Source organism: Thamnophis sirtalis, unplaced genomic scaffold (assembly GCF_051295495.1).
Source record: "Thamnophis sirtalis isolate CommonGarterSnake01/CBP01778 unplaced genomic scaffold, rThaSir2_p1.2 scaffold_3, whole genome shotgun sequence".
Classification (NCBI taxonomy): domain Eukaryota; kingdom Metazoa; phylum Chordata; class Lepidosauria; order Squamata; family Natricidae; genus Thamnophis; species Thamnophis sirtalis.
This window is the reverse complement of record NW_028261383.1, coordinates 171261793-171271471: the sequence shown is the minus strand read 5'-3', so window position 1 is coordinate 171271471 and position 9679 is coordinate 171261793. Positions and strand designations below refer to the sequence as shown.

The following is a 9679-nucleotide window of genomic DNA, read 5'->3' as shown; positions in this document are numbered from 1 at the left end:
CGCCCCTCTGATTCAAATAGTGTCACATGGCCCTCAATATCCATTACTCGATCCATACCTGGAAGTGTTTTAACAAAAAATTCAGTTCCCCACCTGTAATTTAGTCTTTATAGAGTTTTGATCATAAAACAATAAACCATATTTTCTAAATTTATTTCCAAAGCAAATCTATCACTACTATTAAATAATACACTATGCAATTTGTACATTGACTATTTATAATTCTCAGAATGTTCATCGTTATATACAGTAGTTGCCTTTGTTAATGTGCTGGATACTAAATCCCCTCAATATTTAATTTCGAACGATATCCATTTCTTTAAATATATGATGTGCACAAGACTGCTATTCTTCTGTTTCCTAGATTAGTTTCCTGTCCACAGTCCCTTTTGAATGTTTTTGGTTCAGTCATATTGGTAGCTTTCTTTCACAGAGAGAATGGCTAAGCCATAGTGCTATACTAGAAACATTTTATTTTAAACCCATTAGAGAAAGAAAAGAAAACCATAACAAAAAATAAATAAATGATTGATTAGACTGATGTCCCGTGATGTGTATGCTTTTGGATGTCCGCTACCTTCATTACCCTTCCTGATTCCCCTCTCATTCTTGTGAGGATTCTCCTGATCGAAGCAATTCTGCGCCACCTCACAGCACCCAGTTTCAGAGCTGCCTACTCAGAAATGACGATGGGAGACTGTGGCTACGCTGGGTGGGGCAATTCATGCCAGAAATGGAACCTCCTGTTTGCTCCTTGGCAACTATGGTTCCTTGGCAACTATGGTTCCTTGGCAACTGTGATAAGATGAATGGGTAAACCTTCATTGATATCTGTTGCGGTACTGGATGTTGGAAGTTCCCTAGTAGTGGTCTCTAAAGGTGGCAAAGGCTTCGATGGCAATATACTTCTTTGTGTGACAAAAATTGGTTGAGCTGTGAAAGGCGACAGCAGTTTGGTGAAAGATTTCCCACGGGTTTCATACCCGACAGCTGTAGGTGTTACAGGCTTTGACTCTCTAGTGTTCCAGAAGGGCTGTTTCGTCCTGGACATTTCAACACTTTCTTTGGTTGTAGAAGAGATTACAGATTGAGACTGGGGTGCTTTTGTCGATATCGCAGATGAAAGCTTGCTAAGTTTGGAAGAGGTTTTAGATGATACTTTTGTAATTGTTGTAGAGGTCCTTTGAGTGACCAACATTGTTACAGGTGATGTCTGTTCAGTTCTGGCTTTTAGATTCTCAGTTTGGGGGAGGACCTGCCTTGATGGTGAAGATGGTTTGTTATCGTGGGATTCTGTAAGAGGTACATCATTGGCCGCTGGCAGTGATACGGTTATTTGAGAAATTGGGGCTGCTGTTGATACTTGCTGAGTTGCTGACGGTGTCTTGTTCATTGTTTTGGATATGAGCGATACACCTGAAGTACCCGGAGATAATTCTTGCTGAAGAGGATTTTCTAGGGATCCCTCCTGCCTTAGCCATTTTAGGTGGGTTAAAAGCTTGGCAGCCAAAATAGGACCAGAACAGTTGTGCAAACTCTGGCTCACAATGCCCATCACTTCCCAATTTGATGTACCTGGGTCATTGCACACCACTGGAGTACCTACAGGCACCTATAGGAGAAGAAGAAAGAAGGCATGAAAATCAACTAGGCAACAAAAAGAGACTAAAATACTGGGTGATTTTTTTGCTGGTGAATTGGCTATGCAGCTGAGATTTTTAATCACCGACACTGTTATAAAGGGCTGGGTTCAGCCAACATAACCAGACTTCTGACACATCCAATGAGTTTCAAAAACAGATTTTCTTGGTTAGCAAATCCAAATTATTCCAGCAACACTAAACACTAAAAGCACAGAAACTATTCTGAAACAGATCGAAAAGGCTTTACCCCTGCTTTGAAACGGTAGCGTTCAGGTTGTAATTATGTAGTTAAATAAGATGGCCTTGGAAGGGTCATTATTTCAATGGCCTTCATAGCGCATGAGTTCAGAGGTGGGTTCCTACCAGTTCGCACCTATTCGGTAGAACCGGTTCGTCAAATCTACCGAACCGGTTAGAAGAGGTTCCACCAGTGGACCCGGAAAGCAGGCCACTCCTACAGAAGAGGTTCCAAAACATTTTGAAACCCACCACTGGTCCTTGGATATGATTATTCTACACTATCATGCTCCTATTTATAAAACTCAGTGCCTCTGTGAAAGGTAAGGATGACTACTGCGTTTGTGGTGCAATCAGAACATGGCGTGTGTTGAAGTTGTTTTAACGCAAACCAAAGATGCCTTTTAAAAAACAAGTTTACATCCTATTCTTATGCATGCCAGTGCTGTGTGTGAGGTAATTTAAGGTGGTTCTGACAAGTGTCCGTCGGCATCTTCATATCCGGTCACATGGGCGGCAAGCCACTCCCATTTGGTCACATGGGTGGCAAGCCACTCCCACAAAGGAGGCCACACCCACAGAGTAGGTCCGAACAATTTTTGAAACCCACCACTGCATGAGTTAAAATGGTCAAGGAAAGCATAGTAAAAAATTTCTTCATCCACAGATTTGACCCCGAATCCATTTATATAGATTACCTTGCAATCTGCATCCATAGGAGGTATTTTTCTTTCAACGCACAAGTTCCGTTGATTGGTAGATCCAGGCCAGTGCTTAGAACACTCTAAGACACTCAGACTCTCCACAGAGGTGATCTTTACCAACAACTTTGTGGTTTCTATAGAGAGGGAGAAAAGATCCTCAGCTACCTGAACTGTTATGCTATGTCAAGGTTTCCTGCAGTGCTTCTTTTCTCTTAATATGTTCATGACGGTTCCACCACAAAACCGTGGACGACAAAATCGCGCTCGACGAAAGCGCGTACGTGACGTCATCACAGCGCGACGAAAACATCGCGCTGTGATCGATAAATGTAAAAATAAAGCGAAAACCTTACCCTAACCCCCCCAAACCTAACCCTAAACCTAACCCTAAATCTAACCCTTAACCTAACCCTAAATCTAACCCTAAACCTAACCCTTAACCTAACGCTAAACCTAACGCTAACCCTTAACCTAACGCTAAACGTAACCCTAACGCTCTAAACCTAACCCTAACCCTTAACCTAACCCTAACCCTAAACCTAACCCTTACCTTTATGTGAATCGGCTTGCTTTAATTTTATTTTTATTTCAATTTTTAATTTTTTTCGTCGCGCTGTGATGACGTCAAATGCGCGCTTTCGTCGAGCGCGCTTTTGTGGACCGCGGTTTTGACGGGTCACGGTTCATGACTATATATGTGCAATATTACACTTTAAATATTGGTACTCTTTATTATTTTTTTAAATTATCCAATTCTGAGAAAGCTGCTTATCCTTTTTTTCTGGTTTTTGCCCCATATTTTCAAATACTTCCAAAGCAGCAAGAATAAACAATTCCCTAAAAATAATATCGATTGCATGTCAAATACTAGGTACCATGCTTATCCAATAATTCTTTACAGTTATGCCAAATGCACCAGTGACGTGCACTCAGGGGAGGCAGGGGAGGCAGAGCCTCACCACTGTCATCATGAAAAGAAAAAAAAATGTAAAAGGAAAAAGGCAAGAGCTGAGGTCAGGCTGAGCTAGTTGCTCCCAGAGTCACCATGGATGACTCTGCTTAACTGTTTAAAAAAATCCTCTAGAAAAGCGCCCTCTACAGGAGGAGGCAGGAGGACGACGTGCCTCATCTAGTCTGACTTTAGGCGTTTTATGATCACTCGAGCAGAGTTAAGCAAGGGTTAAAAGTTGAAAAATTCCTGACGTAGGTGAGGCACGTCATTCTCCTATCTCTTTAAATCGGAACTGAGCATGCGTGGCTGTGGAATTCTGGGAGTTGAAGTCCACAAGCCAGCCATAAACTTCACCGCACGTGACTGAAATGCACTAAATTCTACCTTTAGTTAGCTGGCTTTTTAAATAAATGCCACATTTGTACCTGTAGCATTGATCCCAATACATTTTTCTGATATCCCAAAACCCAAATGGAAGGCTCCCAAACTCACCATTAGTACTTTGTTCCAAAATCATGCATTCCTCTGTTTTGTCATAAGGTTTTTGTTCTTTGGGGATACAAGCTGGCCACATGTCTCGCCTTCTTAAATCAGCTGGCTGGCCAAGCAAGATGAGTCCCATGTCATTATTGGGTGCTGTATTCCAAGAACTGAAGCCCCGATGTAGCAGAAATTGGCTCACTGTATTGGTGGAGAAACGCCCATGTGATCCAGTCAACTCTACTTGGCTCGGATTCCTACAAGACATACATAGCATGAACTAATCAAGGGAGATGATCCTGGTGGCAGGACTTCCCCATAACCTGGAAGTTGCTTGGTATTATATTTCTCCATATGCCAATCATTCCTAGAAGGAAAACTTGTTCCAATTTCTTCCATTACTCACATCATTAGGAAGCAGTTGGCTGCCGTCAAGATCCACCAACTGCTCAGGATAATTCCTTGGCATCTCCTGCCATTGCCATAGATGTTCACAAGCCATGGTACTTCTGAGCTGTTACTATGTTCATCTTTGTCTGATTTGATTTGCAAATGGTGAAGATCACAAACTGTAGGAGACCAGTAGAATATTTTAGAAAACCCTAATCTATACATTTTATCTGTGCAATATAACATACACCTCAGTGTTGGTAAGATGTAGTTCTGGTCACATTAGTGAATAATCTCTTCATTAGTGAAGAGATTATTCACTCACCAATATCCAAGACAATTAAAGGAATAAATAACAAAGCTTCATATAATTCTTTAACAAAATATAAGAAAATCAAAATAAGCAATCGGTGAAGAACTTTTGGAGATTAGCGATTTTGAACAAACAACCATTACATTTTTATTTATATAGATATTATATAGATATTAATAGAGGTGGATAAGAATAAAAAAAGAAGCTGAAAAGAAAACTTGCAATAATTGGGGGGAGGGGGTTTCAAGAAATGGTAGGCATCAAATGAAGATGAATTGCTTGGATTTTAGTTGAAACATCTGACTGGTCTACATTTATTCCTTGCTAAGCAATTAACATGCTGCAAGGAGGTGAGATTGAAGAATGGTTAACATCTGGCAAAACCTTCCTATAATGAAAGATCCAGCAAAAAGGATAGCATCAGACAAACTACAGGCCAATTATCTGCTTACCAACAACTTTCAAGTCCTTAACTGATGTTGTCCCTGTTGGAGTTCAACAGCACCTAGTTGAAAACAAGTTCTTTCCACCTGACTAGAAAGGAAGCCACTCAAATAGTGGAGGAACAAAACATCAACTCCTAATTGACCAGATGATTCTGGAAAACTGCAAGAGAAGGAAGACCAACTTGAATGTAGTAAGGATTAATAACAGATGTCAGTAGAAATATCAGAGGTTTTGTGCAAAGATCAGTGGCACGATGGAAGACATTGATGAATGGTGGTAGACTTGGGAGATGTTAATATCAAAAGAGGAAACTTTCAAGGAGATTTGCTATCACCTCTACTATTTGTCATTGCACCGATTCCTCTGTCAATCACCCCGAATAATCACTACAAATACATGATCATTCTTGAAATTGACAATATCGAGCACACTGAAGTCAAGAAGAAGATTAGAAGTGAATACATCAAAAGAATGAAGATCTTAAGGGCCAAGCTCAGTGGAGAAAATACCATCAAGGCATAGCCAGACAATTCCAGTCATTACGTTCATAGCTGTAATAGGGGACTGGGCTCAAGTAGAACTAAGAGCTGTGGATAAGACCAAAAAATAATGACAATGAATCATGCTCTTCATACCCCCGAGTGATGTTGACAGACTCTACTTACCAAGGAAAATAGGTGGGATGTTTCAAGTACAGGAGTTGATTGAAGAGGGAAAAAGAGAGCATTGGAAATATATTTGAAAAACAGTGAAGAAAATGTACTGAAGCTGGTATACCAGTGTTTCTCAACCTTGTCAACTTGAAGATGTCTGGACTTCAACTCCCAGAATTCCCCAGCCAGCATTTGCTGGCTGGGGAATTCTGGGAGTTGAAGTCCAGACGTCTTCAAGTTGACAAGGTTGAGAAACACTGTGGTATACCATGAAGACTTACTGAGTACTTAAGTGTTAGGTGTTTTGGTTTATTTAAGATGGTTAGTTTACTTTTTCAGACACAAGTCTATTGAAAAACTACCTACATCAACCAAGTGCTTCACTATCAGTACCAAACTAACAACCCAACCTCCCATAAGAGAAACTGTTTCCAATGCACAAACACATTGCAGCAACACTGAACGTCAGAAAATAGAATCAGAACATCTATACAAGGTTTTCCAACAAAATGGATACCCACACAACTTTATGAAAACGTCTCAGTCTACCATAGCTCAATTAATACGAGCTGTGAAAAAAGATAACAGTATCATATATCAAAAAATATCTCAGAAACTACCATGAGACCATTATAACCACATGGCATCGCTGTAGCACACAAACTAACTAAAGCTCTCCAAAGCGTCTTAACTAAACTAAAAGACACAGCAGCCTCAGAAGAAGAAGAAAAACAGGAGTTATCTATAACATAGATAGAGTGTAAGGACTGTAACACCTACTGTGTAGGACAAACAAGCAGAAGACTAGCAGAACACATCCTTGAAATCTAGTAATTGACGAACATTATTTTAAACACAGATATAGCAATGCAATTTGACCTAGAGAAATGTGTTGTTGTAATAATAAATTGGGGTAAAATCACAAACAATAGTGGAATTGAAATGTTGAATGCCCAAATTAGGATAAAGCCTACAGTATCTGGGCATTTTACAGTTGGATAGTATCAAGCATGGAGAAATTAAAATGTGATCACTGAAGAATAGATCCAAAGAGTGAGGTATTGTTTGGCTAAACCTGGACTATACCTATGATATGATACACTGCTGCAAATATTAAGTGGACTCAAGCTGAACTGGACCAAAACAACAAGAAAACAGATGACTATTCACTATGCATTACATCCTATGAAGATAGTAATAAATTATACCTCTCCCACAGAAACAGAGGTAAAGGTTTACTTCAAGTCAAATAAACAGTCAAGGATGGAAAGCATCTCTGGCTGATTACATAAGACATCCAAAAACAAGCATTGATGCAATTAAATTTTTTTTGAATGTGCAGGAAACAAAATATGAATATCAAAATAATGTAATTAAAACAAGAACAGAATGCTGGCAAGGAAAAGCAATATATGCTCAATTTTTACAAAAGAGTGAGGCGAAAGTAGATAAAGCTAATACCTGGCAATGGTATGGGCTTACAAGTGGAATATTAAAAAAAGAAACTGAAGGCTTTATTTTACCTGCTCAAAAGCAAGCTATTCAAACTAATGCAAACAAGGCCAAAATTGAAATATCATCAAATGATTCAAAGTGCAGATTGTGCACAGAGGTAAGAAACAGGAGATCATATACTTAACTCATGCAAGAAGTTTGCACAAACTGATTATAAACAACAGAGTCACCAAAATGATTAGCTGGAACATCTGTAAAAAAATCATGTGCCAGTATTGTTCTAAAAAAATATGGGAAGATTGAGTTTAAAAGTAGTAATAAACGAGCAAGTATAAATATTGTGGAATTTCGGAACACTGATAATACAGATTTAACTGTTAAAAAAGAAGAAAGTCTGGATAATTGATATGGCAACAATAGATAATACAATTAAACACAAAGAATTAGAAAGGAGCAGAAAGTGTGAAGATCTGAACATCAAAATTGAAACATCGTGGCATAATTTACAATGTTGAGTATATAATAATATAGTTCAAATTTCTAAATAATATATTGTTTCTTGAGTCTTCCAAGTTAAATATATCACTTAAGTTAAAAAAAATATGAATATTGAGGTAGCATAGACCTCTCAGTCCTCCCAAAGAGGGAACATGACTCAAGTTTACTACATTGGCATGTTGTTGCTTACAGTGGGAAGAGGAAGAGGAAGACAGAAGTAGCTGGAAGATAACATACAGGCTGAATAGATGCCCCATCTTGATTTCTGTAGCTAAGGCTACTGCGAGAGAATCTGGGACATCTAGGATGGAACTTTTGAGCTCACAAAAGGCTAATTTGTGACCTCAGCTACATAAAGCTCTAATGTCATGGCAGATAGTCTCTAGTATTACCAACTCTTCTGGTAATCATTAGTCCTAAACTATCATAGTTGTTGGTGTCTCATATTCACACTCTTAAATGCAGTGGATATGACACCATATATGATGAATCATTTCCTTATTGAAAGCAAGTATATTTTTTTAAAAATGCAGGCAGTGTAATACACAATCTCCCCAACACCGTTTGCACCATTTGAAAGTGCAAATCACTGATTTTCTTTTTTTCCCAGCACATGTTCAGATATGGCCAACTTTCCAATTATAAACATGGGGGGAAAAGGCACTCCTACCACCATTTGAATTAGAAAGGGGCTCACATATGCTGGACCATAACCGTTGTAGTTAAACCGTGACTTTTCAAATAAACATTAGATGGACGCATCTTAGCATGCTAGGCCATTAATCCTAGATATCAAGTCACAGTGATGGAATTTAAACAATCTGCTAAAATAGCAATAGCAAATATACTGCTTCATAGCGCTTTACATTACACCCTCTCTAAGTAGTTTACAGTCAGCATATTGCCCCTGTTGCAGAAAATGACAGGCTTTAGACTTCTCAGGATACAGGAAAAGTTTATTTGGCAGCCAGGTTCAGAAAGCCAGCCCATGGCTTAGCATTGCACTGAACAACCTTCATTATTGAAGCACGTGTTCTTATACATTCTCAAAAGCATTGCAACACGGAAATACTTAACACATTTCTTAGTGGTTACCTTGAGGAGAAAGCCTTATAAGGAGATGGGGTCTTACTTCTCCTTCTGTTAGAAAGTACCTGTCATTAACAAACTTTAATTGAACCTTGGACTTTTGACATAGGTTTTGACATAGGGACATCGGCTTAGAACATCTTGTGGTTAGGCACTGGCTTCCTGTTCTTCTGCAAGCTGTAAACTGCAGCTCTGCCTATGTGGCTTTAATATAGAAGTAAAGGGGCTCTGAGAGGCTGTCCAGCCTGACCCAGTAGGTTTCACACTTAATGTCCAAATCTCACTTTACGTCCTACTTTCCCCCCAACAATCTGAGTCCTCATCTTACTGACCTCTTACTCACTGAAGGATAGAAGGCTGAGTCAACCTTGGGCCCTTGAGAATCAAAGGTAAACCAAAACAGGCTATGTTTTTATTTATTAATCGAATTTATAAAATCACATAAGTTTACATGACTTTGCGCAATGATTAAACTTGCCCAGATCTTCAAAATCTTCATTGTTTTACTATAGTGGAATTTTGGTTCCACTGGAATTTGGTTTCATTGTTAATCCATATTGAAGTAGGGTATATTGGAGCAAATATTAATGCCATACCAAAAAAGGTGGGCAAGAAAAGCTAAAGGACTTGTCCATTTTGTCACCAGGAATCAATACAGACTCGAATGGACAAAAAAAAGATATGCAGATTTCAGGCTTCCTTTTGTATCTAATTTACAAGTCTTCCCGGAGGCAGAGCTGCGAGATGCGTTGGACTACAATCCCCATAATTCCTAACCAGCACCCACCAATATATTAGTTGGTGGCGCAGTGGTTAAA

General features: G+C 39.1%; 1 protein-coding gene across 1 annotated transcript; it reads right to left on the bottom strand.

The window, feature by feature from the left end:
* Positions 1–200: 200 nt before the first annotated feature.
* On the bottom strand, positions 201–5706 carry LOC148048372 (uncharacterized). Its single transcript, XM_087708288.1, has 5 exons — positions 5676–5706; positions 4423–4585; positions 4029–4273; positions 2579–2718; positions 201–1612 (listed from the first exon to the last, which is right to left on the bottom strand). Exons 1-5 carry the CDS (start codon positions 5704–5706, stop codon positions 779–781), a joined length of 1413 nt encoding a protein of 470 aa, XP_087564414.1. The 3' UTR covers positions 201–778.
* Between the last annotated feature and the right edge of the window lie 3973 nt (positions 5707–9679).